Source organism: Salmo salar, chromosome ssa15, assembly GCF_905237065.1.
Source record: "Salmo salar chromosome ssa15, Ssal_v3.1, whole genome shotgun sequence".
In the NCBI taxonomy this organism is placed as follows: domain Eukaryota; kingdom Metazoa; phylum Chordata; class Actinopteri; order Salmoniformes; family Salmonidae; genus Salmo; species Salmo salar.
The window spans coordinates 71,529,220-71,550,153 of NC_059456.1; the positions used below are offsets into that span (position 1 = coordinate 71,529,220).

The following is a 20,934-nucleotide window of genomic DNA, read 5'->3' on the forward strand; positions in this document are numbered from 1 at the left end:
AGATCTATCAATAAATATTTCAAAAAATATGTATGGAAATAGATTAATCAATAAACAAACTGTAATCACTATAACAACAACACATCAGTTGAAAAGTCACAGCCTAAAAGCTATTTCCCCAAAATACAGATCTAGGATTATTTTCCCCTCCCCCAATCCGAACCTTAACCATTAGTGGGGAAAATGCTAAACTGACCCAAGATCAGAATCTAAGTTTAGGGGCAACTTCACCCTACCCCAGCCTAAACAGCAGCTGCTGTCTAAGTATTCATCAAAGTAAAGGCATTTGGCCATGAGATTTGTGGAGAAGCAGGTATTGTATACACTATGTTGGGACCAATCAATGAATATACATTTATTTAGGACATGCCATTGGAATAATCTCTGACTGAACAGTCTATTCTGTAATTGTCTCATTCATTCCTCTCTTTGTTAGGGCCATAATGAAAACAGTATTTTGGCTTTTGATACAGAACCAACTACTCAAAAGATTGGTTGCACAATGGAATCACAGTTTGGTTCAGTGTTTTATTGACAAATGACCAAAATATAAATCTTCACAACTATCTCTACTAACATTTACAACATTTTTCAGAGTATGCCCAGGCAGCATCAGATCAATTCAGTCAAACTTTGTCCTCAATGATTACTTGTCATGGAATGTAAAAAAATGTATAGTTATTTAAGAGAAGCATACAGTATATGTTCTGGTGCGCTTTCAGCATGATGCAACGTTTTGGAACATTCTGATAGAAATAGGCAATGTAGAATAAACATGCCTGTCTGACATGTAGAATAAGGACTCACGTCGGCTCTATTCATTGCATCTCTATCTACAATGTTTGGCAATGTTTGGGTACTGAACATGGACTTGTTTTCAACATGAAAATGACAAGGGGACCGAGAATGTGTTACGAGCTGTGTTCTTTAGATGTTACACATTCGAAAAGCCACACGGAATCTTTGGAATAAATTCCTATTATACAAATATCAAAATAATAAATAGGACAGATGTTTTAATAATCTCCTAGACCATGGTGCATTGCATACTGTATTAGGAGTGTATTTGGAAATGAAGGGCTCTCTACAAATAAAGTTATTCTTATTGCCTCATACTGTATGTAGGAGTGTCTTGATTCAACAAAACAAGTTATTTTGACAGTTAAAATAATAATACTAAAACAGTACATTTGTCTCACAAAAGTTTCAAATGACTTTCAGTGGAAAGGGGTTTCAAGAGAAAAGGTCTCCCGCAACGCCCACTTGGATTTGGTTAATGGAGTTTTCCTGAATTAACAAAAGTTCAGTAAAGGCACCATAGAAACAAAAGCTGACACCTGGAAGTGGCAGCTCATTGCCATTGGCACTCAGGGGTCCACAAATGACACTGCGATGTATCGAGTGCCTGCAGTGGTTCGCAGGCCCTCGTGATAGTGGGTGAGCCGTCCAGGGTGCATGAGGGCCCAGCCTTTGCGGGGTGCCTCGACGGAGCAGTTATACCGTATGAACCTGCATCCCCCACCCTTCAATGGGAAAGCAAACAGAGAGAGATGAAGTCAGGAAAGGTATATCCAGCCAGGAGATTCACACATACTTCACATTCTATACATAGAGAAACGTCAACTTGTCTAGGACTCAAGGTCATACTGCACAGGAGAACACTGAAGGCTTTCATCATAGGTACATAACTATGTGCGAATAACACATTGTGAACAGTAACTGTGCGGAAAGCACTTTCTTCTCAAAACAAACCAGATTATGCACCTATTCTAGTCCAAGTTTGAAAGATGCAGGGTAATGACACGGATGCAATACAACACATCTTCAGAAGCCTTTCAAATGTTGGTTGTTTTTTTACGTGCAAAGGAGAAAGAATGAGAGTCACCAAAATGATTCTGATGAAAACAATCTGGGGTGAGTTTCCCAAAAACATAAAGACCATCTTTAGCAATAAGATCATCTTAAATCCATTGGTGGGCAATGGAGGAACGAGTATCTTAATGCTAAAGATGAACGTGATGTTTTTGGGAAACTCATCCTGGAATAATTGTATCATAGAAACAAACGGTGATGAAAACATACAAAGCAACTAATGGTCTGCATGCTCAGAACATTTCAGAAGACATACTGTACATACATATACCTGCATTCCTACTTGAAATAAGTTGATTGGCAAACTTGATTGCAACATTTCAGGAAAATACACAACTTCACTGATCTTTCTGTTCCAATTTCACACTAAATTACCGTATACAGTTGTCGGGTTATCCTAACCAATTTGAATAGATGTTAATAATAGTGGGACACAGGGTTTGAATTACAGAGGTGCCTGAGGGTCTAACAAATCAGGGCACATCCATAAGTGTTACAAATATTACCATGGGGGTAGCCCTACAAGTGTTCACATATCAAAGTTGGTCCAACCCAGTCTTTAGAGGCCAACTCCCCAAGTCAATGTGTTAATCATCACACAAACACACTCACCTGGTAATCAAGCACTTTTTGATTGAGTGCAATATTTATAGTAAATGTGGACGCGTCATGGTGTGGCCTTAAAAAGGGCTGCTCGTCTGGCTTATATCTAACTACAAACGCCAAGTCAAACTGAGCCTGCAAAGAGAGAGACAGACAGAAAATACCAGAGTGATGCAAAGAGTCATGCAGCATTCACAAACGAGCCGGGAGGGCTGCCGGGACAGGCCGCGTGCCCCTTGACCTCCTGGTTGAAACCTCAGCTAAGAAAGAGAAAGAGCGAGCTCCCTGATTCCAGCATACATTCCCAGAGAAGAGACAGGAAAGAGGACAGAACACCTGCATCCTGTCCTAAAACAAGGGCTTAAGGGGTATTTGTCTAGGTTACCTGCCAGTTTAGTGTGTCTTGCTGGACTGGACACCTAATACTCATTTACCTGATAGTCAATTTCTTTGCTGTTGAGAGCTACATTAATAGTGAAAGTAGATGCATCGTGGTGAGGGGTGAGCAGGGGCTGCTCGTCAGGTTTGTACCTCACTACGAAGTTGAGGTAAGAGATACACTGATAAGAGAAGAGACGCATGTCAGGGTCAACATGGTAGCACAGAGGGACCCCGTTCTATACATAAGATTCTATTCCCAAATATATTTGCAATATAATTAAACACGTCTGTTGCATTTGTATGAAATGAATGACGAATTGTATAAATGTAGACTGTTCTACTGTAAATCAGCAGCATACAGTACAATTCTACATTTTGAAAACATAAATAAGAATATTATTGTTAACCTGTGAACAAAGTAATTTTCAAAAGTTAATCAAATAACAGGAGATGTGCATTTAAACATATTTAGATAAACAAACATAACTACTTGGCTAAACTAACAGATATCAGGCCACACGGTGGCGATATGTAACAAAATGGTGCACAAATATTTACATTTTGTGGGAGTTACTAAAGCAAGAACCACGATATACCAATTTAACCACACAAACAACTGACCAGCTGAACGTGGACTGTAAAATAAAACTTTACTGATCATTTATGGATTTTCTCTATTGTTCTCCACGTTCTAATGATATAATTCAGGAGTTAAAATCCATGAAAAATGTGTAGAGTAATGAAAATATGAATTTCTGTTGAGCTGCGCATAAATCCATCTAAAATGAGTACAAATGTGTTTTTTAAAACCATACCTTGGTGTAGTATCCAGGATACATTGTCTCTGTGATTGGGGCGATGTAATCCAACAGAAGCTTCTGCCACTCTTTCTCATAATTGATTTGAGTCATGTGGATATCAATGGTGGGGACATTCTCATAGCCGCCCTGGATCCTTGTGTCCTTCAGTAAATAAGAAAATTTAAAAACGTGATACAATGCTCAAGTTACTACATTTACAGGTTTGTTAGGTAAGATAATATTGTAGGCTACATTGGTTTAGGAGTATAAATACATACCGTATTTCGGCCACCGGACCACTGTCCAAAGTTTTCCATTTCTTGAACAATGTGGTCACATCCGATATCAGAGAATAGCGGGAACCAGTATACATCAGGGCAAGGCTGGAAGGGGGGGGGACAAAAAAGTACAATTGAGTGACCTTGCATTTTCAAAGAGTAGCAGATAGGCATGGAATTTCTACTCTCTCCATAAACAGTACATTGTAAAAATATTTTGAGCATGCAGTTTGTGGTCTTCATTTGTAGCCAACTGGACTTTGACCACCCGGAAATAGTCTTCTGTAGCTAAGTTGGTAGAGCATGGCGCTCGAAATAGTGGGTTCGATTTCCGAGGCCACCCGTACGTCAAATGTATGCACACATGATTTGTAAGTCGCTTAGGATGAAAGGGTCTGCTACATGGTATATATTATTATATATTAAGAAACTTCGGTTATCACCTTTATCAGCCATTATCATAATAATTTTATATGTAGCAATAGGCAATGTCGGTGATCTTGAGTGAGCGTTGAAATATTATACTTTGATAGAAAAACAAGTACTCACTGTTTCAATCAGTTTGTCTCTCATTATCTTTGTGTAGTTCTCATGGATGTAACGCTCCTCCCAATCCTGAGGAAAATTAAGAATATACAGTGAGTGTACAAAACATTAAGGACACCTGCTCTTTCCATGACATGGACTGACCAGCTGAATCCAGGTGAAAGCTAAACTGAAAGCGCGAACCACTGCATTTAACCATGGCAAGGTGGCTGGGAATATGGCCGAATACAAACAGTGTAGTTATTCCCTCCGTAAGGCAATCAAACAGGCAAAACATCGGTACAGAGACGAAGTGGAGTCGCAATTCAACAGCTCAGACACGAGACGTATGTGGCAGGGTCTACAATCACAGATTACAAAGGTAAAAGCAGCCACGTAGCGGTCTTGCTTCTGGACAAGCTAAACACCTTCTTCGCCCGCTTTGAGGATAACACATTGCCACCGACGTGGCCCGCTACCAAGGACTGTGGGCTCTCCTCCGTGGCCGACGTGAGTAAGATATTTAAGCTTGTTAATCCTCGCAAGGCTGCCGGCCCAGACGGCATCCCTAGCAGTGTCATCAGAGCATGTGCAGACCAGCTGGCTGGAATGTTTACAGACATATTCGATCTCTCCCTATCCCAGCATTCAACACCTTAGTACCCTCCAAGCTCATCATTAAGCTCAGGTCCATGGGTCTGAACCCCGCCCTGTGCAACTGGGTCCTGGACTTCCTGATGGGCCGCCCCCAAGTGGTGAAGGTAGGAAACAACATCTCCACTACGCTGATCCTCAACACAGGGGCCCTTGAAGGGTACATACTCAGCCCCCTCCTGTACTCCCTGTTCACCCATAACCGCAGGCCACACACGCCTCCAACTCAATCATCAAGTTTGCCGACGACACAACAGTAGTAGGCCAGATTACCAACAATGATGAGACAGCCTACAGAGAGGAGGTGAGGGCCCTGGGAGAGTGGTGCTAGGAAAAGAACCTCTTACTCAATGTCAACAAAACAAAGGAGCTGATCGTGGACTTCAGGAAACAGCAGGGGGAGTACCCCCCTATCCACATTGACTGGATCGCAGTGGAGAAGGTGGAAAGCGTCAAGTTCCTCGGCGTACACATATCTGATGATCTGAAATGGTCCACCCACACAGACAATGTGGTGAAGAAGGTTGGCTTGGCTCCTAAAACCCTCAAACTTTTACAGATGCACAATTAAGAGCATCCTGTCGGGCTGTATCACCGCCATGTACGGCAACTGCACCGCCCGCAACCGCAGGGCTCTCCAGAGAGTGGTACGGTCTGCCCAATGCATCACCGGGGGCAAACTACCTTCCCTCCAGGACACCTACAGCACCCGATGTCACAGGAAGGTCAAAAAGATCATCAAGGACATCAACCACCCGAGTCACGGCCTGTTCGCCCCGCTATCATCCAGAAGGCGAGGTCAGTACAGGTGCATCAAAGCTGGGACAGAGACTGAAAAACAGCTTCTTTCTCAAGGCGATCAGACTGGAGTCAGCATGGGCCAGCATCCCTGTGGAACGCTTTCGACACCTTGTAGAGCCCATGCCCCAACGAATTGAGGCTGTTCTGAGGGCAAAAGGGGGTGCAACTAAATATTAGGAAGGTGCTCCTAATGTTTAGTATACTCAGTGTAGAGATGCATTACTATATTTATTGTGATTAGACAAGTTAACACATGAACAGATACAAAGTGTCCACATAAGCAGATTTATATAAAAGACAATGGCATTCTTACTGTTGTAAAGCCCTGCAGAACATACACTTGCATGTAATGACATGCAATAAGCTCTTCTGCAGCTGAGTGATGCAATTAGTCTTCAAACAAACTAAATAAAAGTTGTGAGGTACATGATGATGAATTGAGGTACATCTAGGCCTGAATTGAGTCCCCCCCCCCCCCCAAGACTACTTGACAACCCAATTCTCACCTTAGGGTTTTCAAAGATCTGCCACAGATCGTTGTGGAGATGGCTCATCTGGTAGTTTTCTGTCGACAGCATCCGTCCAAAGGTGTGCATATTCGTAACATACATGAAGACTCCCTGAGAAATTGAAGCAAAGGGCGTTAACTTTTTTTTTATAATATAGTTTGAAGCTATAACGTTAAAATATTTGATACCTGGCCTAAGTTTTGGGACTTCTACGGGTTCGACACTGTTTGGGTGTCTCACTTCTAATCAGAGTTTTGCTATCTTTTGAAACCTAAGCACCCTTGACTGATACTGGACACTGATGGACTGAGAGCAAGCCGAGACTTCAGAATAACTTCCGATGGAATCCTACATGCCATTGTCTGCCGCTGCGCCCTTGAGCAAGGCACTTAATTACTACAATTTCTCCATGGGGTGCTGCCATGCAGCTGACCCATTGCTTTATGCTCACTTTATGTTGTGAGCATATATACACATTTAAGTTCTCTGCAAGGTAATGGAGAGTAAAGTATTCTTACATTTTTTGTTTTATATTTTACCCCTTTTTCTCCCCAATTTCGTGGTATCCAATTGGTAGTTACATTCTTGTCTCATCGCTGCAACTCCCGTACGGACTCGGGAGAGGCGAAGGTCGAGAGCCGTGCATCCTCTGAAACCCAACCAAGCCGCACTGCTTGTTGACACAATGCCCACTTAACCCGGAAGCCAGCTGCACCAATGTGTCGGAGGAAACGCAATACACCTGGCAACCGTGTCAGCGTGCACTGCGACCGGCCCGCCACAGGAGTCACTAGTGCACAAAGGGACAAGGAAATCCCTGCTGGCCAAACCCTCCCCTAACCCGGACGACGCTGGGCCAATTGTGTGCAGTCCCATGGATCTCCCGGTTGCGGCCGGCTGCGACAGAGCCTGGATTCGAACCCAGAATCTCTAGCACTGCGATGCAGCTAGCACTGCGATGCAGTGCCTTAGACCACTGCACCACTTGGAGGCCTGTCATGTATTTTTAATACCCAAAATGAAATGGAGCATTTGACCAATCAATCAATCATAGCTTTCCAACACTGACTTTGTTTCTGGCGTTGTGACAGAAGGCCATGTCGAGGTCCAGGGTGCCCGAGCTGAAGAGGTCATTGTCGGAGAGCTCCTCGTGAAGGAGGCTGGCCTTCACCAGGTACACCTTGGCCAGGTAGGGGACATTCCACACACCACTGTAGTGACAAGAAACGATATTTAGAACAGGCTTCCCATACATTGTGCTGAAAGCACTCTCTAAATCAAGACTATGGTACTGGCATGGAAGCTGTAGTAGTGTTGCCAAGTTTAGCAAAACGAGCATTCTCTCTCACCCCCCGGGAGAGTCATAACAAAAACCCGTCAGACATCAGCTCTCTATAAAATAACATTGTTCCATCATGACCCTATTGGCATATTCAGTTATGGAAATAATGTGTGTGCGACTTACACTCTGCGTCCTTGCACAATGTCCACATAGTCCTCCGACCTAGCATAGTAACCATCAGCACTGAGTGCTCCCCAGAAGTTGGTCCATAGGCGGCCTTCTCGGGTTATCATGGGTGCAATTATAGGCCTGAAGGGTGACAGGGGATGATTAATCACGTCCCACTGAAAACCAGCTGAGCTTTGAAAGTGTATCCACCCAAATACACGTGTGTGTCCAGTATTTTTAGGAGAGCAGTTATAGCATGCGTCAGAGATCGGGAATCTGGTCAGGCATAATCGACAGGCTCATTTTATTGCTGCTTACTCATTTTGCTCGATGAGAATCTTTAGGGTGTCCTTGTTCTTCAGAACCACTTCGATATCCATGCTGAAGAAATACTCACAGTCCTTGTCCTGTCGGCACATATCACTGGGAACCAAAAAATAGGAAACGTAATAAACACACATTTATGGGGCAGTCTCAAACATATTTTTTTCTTCGTTGGGGATTCGAACCCAGATCGATACAGTACATGTATGCACTGAAGGCAGCGGCCCTAACCAGTAAACTACCCCAGATCACATGCTGAACATCTTTGAGAAACTTAGGAATGATGTCAAGCTAGGTTGTATGTGCGCATCCAAAGCTAGTGTGAGAGAGAAAGCCAAGGTGAACTCACAGGCCGAGGTTGCGGGAAGCCACCCTGTCCATGTTCTCCTCAGGCCCGATGACCTTTACATCCTGGTACTCTTTCCCATGGTCCTTCAGGAAAGAGCTGACCTCTACCTCGTGGTGCTGCTCCTGTAAAAGGACATTGTGGGACAGTAGCAAAGACAAGAGTTGTTGTGCTTCTGTAACAGTCTCAGTCTCATTCACACATAGGAAAAATAAAGAGTTACAATGAAGAGCATTACAGCCCACCAGATGTTTGAGGTTGAAATTAAACAAAGCCCTTTGTGCTTACCAATGAACTACAATGTGGGATATGGGAATCTGTTCAATGAAATCTGTCATTTCAATTCTTGATAAATATGGAAGGGAGCACTGGGAGTACTGACACTACCTCGCTCTCCAACCAAGGTGTATGAATTGAGGAGCAAAACTGAAGTAGAGATTCAGCAACTCTTGATGGAAATTGGAAGTGAATAAAAACGCTTATTTTTTTTTTTATGAAAGGAAAACCAACGCGTTCCAGCTTTTGGCCTTCTTCAGGGTTTTCCCGAACTTCCATTGTCCACTAAGAGTTGCTGAATCTCCTCTCTACTTCAATTCTTGATATATTCCCATTAATTCTGGAAGAATATAACTTATGAAAGCATCAACTTTTAACAACAAATGTCAAGTGTTGTAATACAACTTTGATTCATGTCAACATATCTCATGCACGGACCCTGAAGTTAAGTTGGTTGACCCGTGACTGGTACCTGCACAGATCTGACACATTCCTTGTCATTGTTATACTATACACAGAGGCATGTGAGCACATGTGTGGATTGGCAACAATTCGGAAGGAGAAATGCACAAGAGGTTACTGGGTGTAACTAACACTGTGTTCCATTCATACAAGACCAAACGGTTACTCAAATCAAAAGGGAAAATATTTAATTATACACATTTATTAAAGGGATACTTGTATCTACTTACAATGATCTACTTGCCCAGAGCCTGATGAACTCGTGGATACAATTTGTATGTCTCTGCGTGCAGTTTGAAGGAAGTTGCTAACTAGCGATAGGGCAATGACTAGAAGTCTATGGTAACAGCTAGCTGCGCTAACAATCGCTATACTACCTGTAACTTCCTTCATACTGGATGCAGAGACATCAAAATGGTATCCATGGGTTCATCTGACTCTGGGGGAGTAGATAAAAGTCTTCATTGACAAAACCCCAAAGTATCCCTTTAAACATTAGATCGATGGTACTATGTAATAAAATGTATTTCTCTCACCTGGTTGTAGATGAAGAGTTTGAGTTGGTTTTTTGGGTATTCCAGTTTGAGCAAGCTCTCAAAGAACACACTGACAAAGGGGGTGGGCTGCTGGATGAAGATCCCAATGACCACCAGTGGGTATTCGCTCTCCTGTACAGACAAACAGACCTCTTAAAAATAGTCATGTAATGTCATTGTCATGTACATTGCAGTCGACTTGAAAACCTTGCATATAAAAATCAAATGCCTTTTCATCCAATTCCCCCAGAGAATCTTGTCACCCAACCTGCAATCAAGCTACATTGGCACACACCACAGGTGACCATTAATCGCACCGGTATAAATTGCGTGTCGGCCGTGTGTGTCGTTTCCGACACAGGTGTATTACAATTCGGCTTAAAAGTGTATTCTCACTACGAGAGATACATTAGAGGTTTCGAGAAAATAACCTCGGCTAGACCTTTTAGTGTAATGTCAACTTGTCACTTCTCCTACGGAGGTCGCAGGCGAGCCTTGCTCGAAAGTCACCCATATCTGAGCAGTCAGATGTAAACAGAATGGTCTCTTCAAGCGAAATGCTCCTACAGTAAAAATCTAAATGGCAGAGCAATGCTTTTGAAACAGCTGAAATGTGTTCCTTATATTTAAGACTTTTTTTTAACCTGAAATGTAATGAGTGTATGGACAAGAAAATAAACCCTTTAATACTCTGCACGTGGTTGTGAATTGTTGCATTATACAAGAGTGTAATATGCTTAAGATGAAAAGTTGGTTAAGATGAAGTTGCTTGCATAGTTGAATAGTTTGTTAACAGGATGCTTACTGGCTGGTGGCTATACTGGGATATTTACGGTAAATTTAAGCTGTGAAACAAGAATGTCCATCGCCAATCCCCCGAACCTTCTCTAGGCACATGAAATTCTGTTGCTCATGTCAATTGAAAAGTTTATGTACATATTAGGTAAATTGAAATTTCATCACGATACCTCTGCTACAACTCTCTTCAATGAGAATACGCCCTAAGAGTGTATTACCAGAATACTTTACATAAACAGACAGGCAACCCACCTTGAGTCCTGAGAGTGGCCGCAGGTCCTCAAGACACACACTGCAACCCGTCTCAAATGTCCACACTGTGGGGATGTAGTTGCTCAAGTAGTTGATCTGGAGCTAAAACAAAAAACATTTATTTTATTTTTACCACTTCCTGATACTGTTGTTTACCTACTTTTTTCCAAATATGTGGATGATTTTTTGGTCTTACATTTACATTCTATTTATTGTGTCTGAATTTCAATGGTCAATAGAATTACAATGGTCAATAGGGGTCAAATGGTCAAAAGTTGGAAGGTTACCTTGGTGGGCCCGTTGCCATGAACAATGACGGGTAATGTATCATACAACACGTTTCTGGCCCGCACTTGCCCGTCCTCAAACTTCAACACGACCTCATCTGTGCGCAAACACACAAACCGTAACATCAGTACCAGTCCTGCGACAAAATGACTGGAACGAATTGCAACAACAACAACAAAAAATCACTGAAGCTGGAGATTTATATCTCCCTCTCTAAGTTTAAGCATCAGCTGTCAGAGCAGCTTACCGATCACTGTACCTGTACACAGCCCATCTGTAAATAGCCCACCCAACTACCTCATCCCCATATTGTATTATTTATTTTTTTGCTCTTTTGCACCCCAGTATCTCTACTTGTACATCATCATCTGCACATCTATCACTCCGGTGTTAATGCTAAATTGTAATTACTTAGCCACTATGGCCTATTTATTGCCTTACCTCCCTAATCTTACTACATTTACACACACTGTACATAGATTTGTCTATTGTGTTATTGACTGTATGTTTGTTTATTCCATGTGTAACTCTGTTGTTGTTGTTTTTGTCACACTGCTTTGCTTTATCTTGGCCAGGTCGCAGTTGTAAATGAGAACTTGTTCTCAACTGGCCTACCTGGTTAAATAAAGGTGAAATTAAAAAAAGAAAAAGTGTACATGACACTGCAACAAATTTTCCCTGTGGGGACAATAAAGTCAGTAAAGCCTGCCAATTGTTGGCCGGCCACGTGTCTTCCAAGAGAGACTTGAAGCATGCCACTCAATGCTAGTCAGTGGCTAATCAATCCACAGTACTGAAACATACAATACACTCAGAACATCATGTATTGGAGATGGATTCCATTACACAGTAATTCAACAGATTGTGTTACAAAACTAACCAACTCTGTATTTAATGTGTTCAGGGCTCACTTATAAACAACGCCTAAGTCTCAATGTAATTTACCTGTGTAAATTAAGGTTAAAAATACAAAAGAAAATTCCAAAGCTGACCTGCACCAAAGAAACATTTAGCAACTGTGGGGCGTTGCAGTTGAAACCGGCAAACCACCAGTGACGTCACCACTCACTACATTTTGCGAATGACTGCATGTCACTCTCTGGGAGACTGGGTTCTACAACGATGCTGTGACAATTTCAGCTCTCTCCTTTTCACCTCAAGTAGGTTTCAAGACATGAACACAATCAAGCATGATCTTGCTGTCCCTCTCAAGAAGCTGACTATTATAGGGAAGTCTATAGCTATTAACAGGAAGCCGTTGCTGTGGAGTTGGTAGGATGTAGCGTTTACTCAGCACGCCCACCTAACTGCAGCTGCTTAAAAAGTTTATACACATCCAGCCCTGTGCTTTGGGAGCATCTGGGAAAAGCATGGAGGAGCTGTGCCCTCCCCCCTCCCCCTTCCCTCTCTGGTCTACGTGAGCTCAGACACATCCCTCTCTCACAGCAAACTCATAAATTCCTAACGCAGGCTCAGCCTCAGCCAGCGGCATACAGGAAAAAGAGGGGGGGGGGGGGAAGAGGAGGAGAGAGAAAGAGAGTAAAAGAGAGGGAAGAAAGGCTCAAAGCAGTCTGTCGGCTGTCCAAAAAGGGGGCTGCCTGCCACTGAACCAGAAAGCCTAAGGATATGACAACCTGCATCACACCCATATACCTTCATCAAAGCCTCAATCAGCCAATCACGACTAACACAGACAGGAAGTGAAACCAGAGGGAGGTGGCACTTTCCTCTTTTCTTCTCCAAGCATCTCTTTACAGAATGGGAAAAAGTGTCAACTGAAACAGCCGTTTTGATGTCCCAGGAGGCGGGAGGATCAAGAATTTAAAAGCTGATGTCAGCAGGTTTCAGTGGTGCAGTGACCTTTTCATTCGAAAATGTTGAAGTACATGTGTATACTTGTTGGCTAGAGGTGAAGTGGGAGACAATGGCGAGACATGCTCTAAGTCTAAAGAGATGTGTAATTTGTTAAAAACTCACCAAGGGATCCATGAAGATTCTGAAACATTCTGCATCTGTTGTCCAGTGTTATATTGATGGATTTCTGGAGAAACAAAAACATATCACTTATTAAGAACACAAAAACAGCATGAGGAAACATACTGCATAGATATAATGTTACAGTATAATACACATACAGTACTCATACCAAGAAGAAATGCATAGATAGTAAAGTGCTGAGGTAGTTCTGAGAGAGACCACTTAAAGAGCCATAACAAGATCAGTATAGAGGTAGATTCCTACTCTTTTCTCTGGGTTGATATAAATCTTGGTGAAGAAAAGTTGATCACTGTCATTGTCCTCCCCTGTCCAGTCAGCAACCATCTCTTTGAGGTTAGGAACATAGCCAATGAATCCTAGGGACAAAGATAGAACGTGTGTGAACGATACGGGTTCTAACCCCAAGCCATAAGACTCCTGAACAGCTAATCAAATGGCTACCCAGACTATTTGCATTGCACCCTCCCCCCCTCTCTTTTACACTGTTGCTCCTCTCTGTTTATTATCTATGGATAGTCACTTTACCTCTACCTACATGTACATATTACCTCAATTACCTCGACTAACCTGTGCCCCCACACATTGACTCTGTACCGGTACCCCCTGTATATAGCCTCGCTAATGTTATTTTACTGCTGCCCTTTAATTATTTCCATTTTTTACTTAACTATTTTTTACTCAACACTTATTTTTCTTAAAACTGCATTGTTAGTTAAGGGCTTGTGTGTTCTACACCTGTTGTATTCGGCACGTGACAAATAAAAGTTGATTTGACAAATACAAAGCAGTTTGAACAGTAGAACCGGAATTTCTAAAACAAATGGTCAATGTACTAGAGGTCCAATTCATGTGATTTCATATTCCTGTTTGGACATGGGTCCCTCTGGTTTTCAGCAGCTGACTTAAACATTAAGATTATAAAACTGCCATTCACAGTCTCAAACCTTTTTGGATAAACTGCCAGGTGAATTCGTGCCATGTTCCTATGTCTTAGGCCCAATGTCCTCCTTTCTATAAAAATGACTAAGACTTGAGACAACTTCTAACTGGACTGTTGCATGTCAATGTTTAAAAAGCAAAGCTGTGTTTGTTAGTATTAGTGTTTAACTGACCACTTGCTGTTGACAGTTAACAAAATGGCTGCCTTCCATTGCTAGGTTATCAAGAGGAGTGTGTTTACATACCCCCTGAGCCCAAGAACCTCTTTCCCTCTCGGAAGTGGGGGTGCTTGTCCTCCAAATGTCTGTCGGGCCAGATGAGGGTCTCTGCGGAGAAGACCACCTTGTGTCTTGTCTGCTGGAACTTCTTCAGCAGCTCTTTGGGACCGGAGGCGAAGACAACATCATAGCTGGTCAGAGTGAGATAAAAGAGAACCTTTATGAGCCTCATTGTTCGGGGGGGGGGGTATATTAGGATCCCCATTAGCCGACACCAATAGCGACAGCTAGTCTTCCTGGGGTCCGACACATAACGAAAAAGACATTACAGACTAAATACTTTACAATTGACATACATTTAAAAACATTAAGATTTACTGTGTGTGTGTGTGTGTGTGTGTGTGTGTGTGTGTGTGTGTGTGTGTGTGTGTGTGTGTGTGTGTGTGTGTGCCCGCATCTATCAGTTACACATACATGTCAGTACATACACACAACAAATAGGTCACATGGGGGAGAGGCGTTGTGCCGTGAGGTGTTGCTTTATTTGTTTTTTGAAACCAAGTTTGCTGTTCACTTTCCCTATATGAGATGGAAGGGAGTTCCATGCAATCATGGCTCTGTATAATACTGTACATTTTCTTGAATTTGTTCTGGACCTTGGGACTGTGAAAAGACTCCTGGTGGCATGTCTGGTGGGGTAAGACCAGTGCTGAACAAGACCAGTGCTGAACCAAAACAAAAAGCTTTCAAAAATACATTCTGGTACAAAAAATGGCAAAAAACAAACTTAGCTTAATCAAACTAACTGCTCTTCTCCATTTGTTCTTTTCAAACATTGTAGTAAAATTGAATTCATGGTGTGAAGTGAAAACATCCCTGGTTAAATATGTGCATATATAACAAATATAGCAACTTAAAGCCATGCAGATCACAAAGCCACTAGGAAAAAATGATAAATAAATACAATTGTTATTAAGCTGAATTTTGATGTACACTGAATTTTGTGTGTGAATATATTCAATAATATATTAAATAATGCTTATAAGAGTGAAGGCAAATTGAAGGCTACCTGTCAATGAAGAGGACAACCTTGTCTTCCTCCTTTATCTCCTGCAAACCAGCTTTAAGAAGACGCACTTTCTGACCCCCTCCTGGCGCGGTCATATAGTCCCCACCTTTCCATGGCTCCCCTCTGCCAAGCACCTTCAAACCCAAAGAGAACAACTGCAAACCACATTCTCCACAACAAAAAGATAGATACCTTCTTCAAAAAGGCTCCTCACTAAGGCATTGATATTTTCCAGAGGGAGAGAGTGAATGGGTTGCCAGTCACTGTCTGGACACAAGTGTTGGATCAGTTGTATCTTGTCAGAACTTTCCATACCTTGATGGTGTAGTTAAAGTGCCGGGCAGACCTCATGAAACGCCTGAAGCCATCTGTCTCTTTGGTCGCAACAGTCACAACTAAAAGGTTGCCTGAAATAAATTAAAAACAATGGACGTATGTAATTGATGCGAGAATTGGCCCGTGTAGTGTTTGTGCAATGTAAAATCACATAAAACTTGAAGTAAATGTCTGTACCAACCATGCTCAATTGGATAATATATCCGGAGGTGGTCTCTGAGAATGTATAGATGTGTCTACTTGACCATTGAAATGTTTCCCTTCTCTCTTATGATAGCATACTGTGTAGTACGCTATTAGTGTATGTTTAATGAGTCTTTTCTTAAAACTGTGAAGTGATACTTTCCATCAATCTCTATCAATAAAAAAAGACTTCCAGCACACATGCAATGTTGATTTATAGCTCGGTAAACATTATGCTAAACTGAAGGAGAAAAAAAACATTCGGACGTGTACAGTAGCTAGAAAATTCCTACAGGAAAAAAAATATTAGACTAGGCTAAAAGTAAGTAACCTAATGTTAACTGCTCTCTGCCACTTGCGCATAAAATACTTCAACCTCTGATGAAAACCATAATATACTATCAAGCATTGTAGGCATCTTTCTTGTCATGTATTTTTTGTTCAACAGAACATTAGGCACAAGTCTGAATTAAATCAGACGCGATCCAGTCCACGTCAGCGGCATGGAACTCTCGAGAACACCCGGTGGAACTTTGTATCTGCAATGCAATTGCTTTTTATCAGTCCGAGAGGGTTACATGCAAATTACAATGTAATAACGTTTGAATAGCGACTTCCATGACTCCAACTTTATATCTAGCGAGATTGCTAATTACTAGCAACATTTAAAATGGAAAGTTGGAATGCAAGTTTAGTTGCTATTTGAGCTGTCCTACCTTCGGATAGTTCTCGCTGATCTTTACAACGTATCACTGGTAAAACCACAAGCAAGGACATCCAGGCCAATATTAATAAGGAAAAAGCTCTCATTTTCGGTTTAAATCTTCACCAATGCTCAGCCTAACACTTCCTTGGCGATATCATATGATTTTAGTCAAAAAGTTGTGTACTTAAAGTGTTTCCAGATTTGATTGACACTTAGTAGACCAATCAGACACAAAACCCCGCCCAACCCACTAAAATAAGCCCACTTTGGAGACGCTTGATGAGATTCTTTGTTGACCCGGTTGGCCAGAACAGCTGCATCAAGTGCACGATTTTTACTGCACAATTAGTCTTTAAAGTGAGACCTCCGCCGACCAGGCACAGGCAAACATGAAAATAAAAGAAATAGGCTAAGTAAAAAGATATACTCAAAATACTCTGTAAAAAATAAAACACTATCTTGATTAGATAAGTATTCAACCCCGAGTCAATACATGTTAAGAATAATCTTTGGCAGCCATTACAGCAGCGAGTCTTTAGGGGTAAGTCACTAAGAGCTTTGGACACCTGGATTGTACAATATTGGCACTTTTTTGTATTTTGTATTCTTCAAGCTCTGTCAAGTTGGTTGTAGAACATTGCTAGACAACCATTTTCATGTCTTGCCATAGATTTTAAAGCCGATTTAAGTCGAAACTAACCAGGCCACTCAGGAACATACAATGTCATCTTGGGATGCAACTCCAGTGTATATTTGGCCTTGAGTTTTAGCTTAGTGTCACGACTTCCGCCGAGGTCTGCTCCTCTCCTTGTTCGGGCGGCGTTCGGCGGTCGACGTCACCTGGCTTTCTAGCCATCGCTGCTCCATTTTTCATTGTTCCATTTGTTTTGTCTTGTTCCCTGCACACCTGGTTTACATTCCCAATCACACTGCATGTATTTATTCCTCTGTTCCCCCCATGTCTTTGTGTGAAATTGTTTTGTGTTACGTGTTTGAGGTTACGCGCCAGGCTGGTGTTTATGATCCGTGTTATTGCATGTAGTATGTTTATTTTGATATCATTAGCTTTTGTGACTGTGTTTTGCGCTCTGCACTTTTGCTATTGTGGCTGGAGGTTTTGACGCAGTTGCGTCTGTCTGCTGTTTTCTCCTGCTTCAATAAAGTGTGCACCTGTTCACAACTCTCTGCTCTCCTGCACCTGACTTTGCTACCAGTACGCACCCAACACCCTGACAGAATTTCACACCACCCATTGAGTCAGCAGGAGCAGGTACCCCGGTCAGAGGAGTCGAGGAGCGCGTCCGGGAACACTCGGCAATGCTACAACATCTCGGTGCCACGATGGATCGCATTGTCCACTTCGAGGAGTTCACACGCCGCTTCCGGGCCATCTTTGACCATCCGCCCGAGGGTAGAGCGGTGGGGGAACGGCTCTTCCACTTGAGGCAGGGGACGAGGAGCGCCCAGGAGTTCACCCTGGAATTCCGGACCTTGGCCGCCGGAGCAGGATGGAACAACAGGGCCCTTATCGACCACTACCGATGCAGCCTGCACGAGGACGTCCGACGGGAGTTGGCCTGCAGCGAAGCCACCATCACTTTTGACCAACTAGTGGATCTGTCCATCCGGTTGGATAGCCTGCTGGTCACCCGCGACGTCCAGAGAGGGCTCTGTCGGTTCCATCTTCCAGCACCCCCGCTCCGGTGCCCATGGAGCTGGGAGGGGCTACACTTAGGGAGGCTGGAGGAGGGGTCTTCACGGTCACCATCTGTGGCCGCAGCGGGCACACTGCCGGTCGGTCCTTCTGGGAGTCGAGGCAGCAGGCAGGGCACTCTGGCGTCACCCCAGGTGAGTCTGCACCACTCTCATCCAGAGTCCTCTGTTGTCCACCTGTTTGTACCTGTTTGTTTTCCTGAGTTTTCCCCGCATTCCCAGCATAAGGTGATTCAGGCGCGGCTGGGAATTTCAAATCGACAGAGCGTTCACCCTTAGTTTATGGATCCCCATTATTCCTGTGGTTAGACCTTTCCCGGTACACGCTCTGGACAGTCGACCATTAGGGTCCGGGCTAAATCAGGGAGGCCACCATCTCCCTGGCCATGGTGACGCAGGGGGGTCACGAAGAGAAAATCAGTCTCTTCCTCATTGACTCTCCTGTGTTTCCCGTGGTGCTAGGCCTTCCCTGGTTAGCTCATCATGACCCCACCATTTCATGGCAACAGAGAGCTCACACGGGGTGGTCACGAGAGTGCTCGGGGAGGTGTGTTGGGGTTTCCGCTGATGCTACCATGGTGGAAAGTCCAGACCAGGTCTCCACCATGCGCATCCCCCCAGAATATGCTGATTTGGCTTACAGAAGGCGACTCAATTACCACCCCATTGATGGGGGGATTGTGCGATAAATCTCCTGGTAGACGCTGCACTTCCCAGGAGTCACATGTATCCCCTGTCGCAAGCAGAGACTGCGACATGTCTCTGAATCCCTGCGTCAGGGGTACATTCGGTCCTCCATTTCACTCGCCTCCTCGAGTTTCTTTTTTGTGAAGAAGAAGGTGGGAGGTCTCTGCCCGTGCATTGACTATCGAGGTCTCAATCAAATCACGGTGAGGTACAGTTACCCACTACCTCTCATCGCCACGGCAATTGAGTCAATGCATGGGGCGCGCTTCTTCACTAAACTGGATCTCAGGAGCGTGTACAACCTGGTGCGTATCCGGGAGGGAGACGAGTGGAAGACGGCGTTTAGTACCACCTCAGGGCATTATGAGTACCTCGTCATGCCGTACGGGTTGATGAATGCTCCATCAGTCTTCCAATCCTTTGTAGATGAGATTTTCAGGGACCTGCACGGGCAGGGTGTAGTGGTGTATATCGATGACATTCTGATATAGTCCGCTACACGCGCCGAGCATGTGTCCTTGGTGCGCAGGGTACTTGGATGACTATTGGAGCATGACCTGTACGTTAAGGCCGAGAAATGCCTGTCCTTCCAGCAGGCCGTCTCCTTCCTAGGGTATCGCATTTCCACATCAGGGGTGGAGATGGAGAGTAACCGCATTTCAGCCGTGCGTAATTGGCTGACTCCCACCACGGTAAAGGAGGTGCAGCGGTTTTTAGGGTTTGCCAATAACTACCTGAGATTTATCCGGGGTTTTGGCCAGGTGGCGGCTCCCATTACCTCACTGCTGAAGGGGGGTCCTGTACGTCTGCAGTGGTCGGTTGAGGCGGACAGGGCTTTTGGGCACCTAAGAGCTCTGTTTACCTCGGCTCCCGTGCTGGCCCATCCGGATCCCTCTTTGGCGTTCATAGTGGAGGTGGACACGTCCGAGGCTGGGATAGGAGCCGTGCTCTCTCAGATCTCGGGCACGCCACTGAAGCTCCGCCCCTGTGCTTTCTTCTCGAAGAAAGTCAGCCCGGCAGAGCGGAACTATGATGTGGGGGACCGGAAGCTGTTGGCTGTGGTTAGGGCTTTGAAGGCATGGAGACATTGGCTTGAGGGGGCTAAACACCCTTTTCTCATCTGGACTGACCACCGCAACATGGAGTACATCCGGGCAGCGAGGAGAGTGAATCCTCGTCAGGCAAGGTGGGCCATGTTCTTTACCCGTTTTGTGTTTACCCTGTCCTACAGACCAGGTTCCCAGAATATGAAGGCAGACACACTGTCCCGGCTGTATGACACAGAAGAGCGGCCCATGGATCAGACTCCCATACTCCCGGCCTCCTGCCTGGTAGTGCCAGTCGTGTGAGCGGGGCGTCTGTACGTTCCATCTGCTGTCCGTGACCAGTTGATCTATTGGGCCCACACGACACCGTCCTCTGGTCATCCAGGAATCGGTCGGACGGTGCGCTGTCTGACTGGGAAGTACTGGTGGCCCACCTTGGCTAAGGACGTGAGGGTTTATGTTTCCTCCTGCTTGGTGTGCGCCCAGTGCAAGGCTCCTAGGCACCTTCCCAGAGGTAAGTTACAACCCTTACCCATTCCACAATGGCCGTAGTCGCACCTGTCGGTAGATTTCCTGACCGATCTTTCTCCCTCACAGGGTAACACCGCGATCCTGGTCGTTGTGGATCGTTTTTCTAAGTCCTGTCGTCTCCTCCCTTTGCCCGGTCTCTCTATGGCCCTACAGACTGTGGAGGCCTTGTTTACACACGTCTTCCGGCACTACGGGGTGCCTGAGGATATAGTGTCTGATCGGGGTCCCCAGTTCACGTTGATGGTCTGGAAGGCGTTCATGGAACGTCTGGGGGTCTCGGTCAGACTTACCTCAGGTTTTCACCCCGAGAGTAACGGGCAGGTGGAGAGAGTAAACCAGGATGTGGGTAGGTT

The 20,934-nt window shown here is 44.2% G+C and overlaps 1 protein-coding gene across 4 annotated transcripts; it reads right to left on the reverse strand.

Moving 5' to 3' along the window:
- Positions 1-508: 508 nt before the first annotated feature.
- Positions 509-16,904, reverse strand: plod1a (procollagen-lysine, 2-oxoglutarate 5-dioxygenase 1a). Of its 4 annotated transcripts, XM_045696028.1 has the most exons (21): positions 16,615-16,817; positions 15,897-16,437; positions 15,695-15,786; positions 15,380-15,513; positions 14,338-14,501; positions 13,397-13,509; positions 13,133-13,196; positions 11,155-11,252; positions 10,868-10,969; positions 9,818-9,949; positions 8,547-8,668; positions 8,192-8,296; positions 7,889-8,014; positions 7,493-7,634; positions 6,421-6,534; positions 4,484-4,549; positions 3,935-4,039; positions 3,672-3,818; positions 2,910-3,035; positions 2,485-2,610; positions 509-1,523 (listed from the first exon to the last, which is right to left on the reverse strand). In XM_045696028.1, exons 3-21 carry the CDS (start codon positions 15,728-15,730, stop codon positions 1,368-1,370), a joined length of 2,178 nt encoding a protein of 725 aa, XP_045551984.1. In that variant the 5' UTR covers positions 15,731-15,786; positions 15,897-16,437; positions 16,615-16,817; the 3' UTR covers positions 509-1,367. The 4 variants fall into 4 exon arrangements, with proteins under 4 accessions (XP_045551984.1, XP_014001616.2, XP_014001618.2 ...); XM_014146141.2 differs by lacking the exon at positions 15,897-16,437 and having other exon boundaries at positions 16,615-16,904; XM_014146143.2 differs by lacking the exons at positions 2,910-3,035; positions 15,897-16,437 and having other exon boundaries at positions 16,615-16,904.
- Between the last annotated feature and the right edge of the window lie 4,030 nt (positions 16,905-20,934).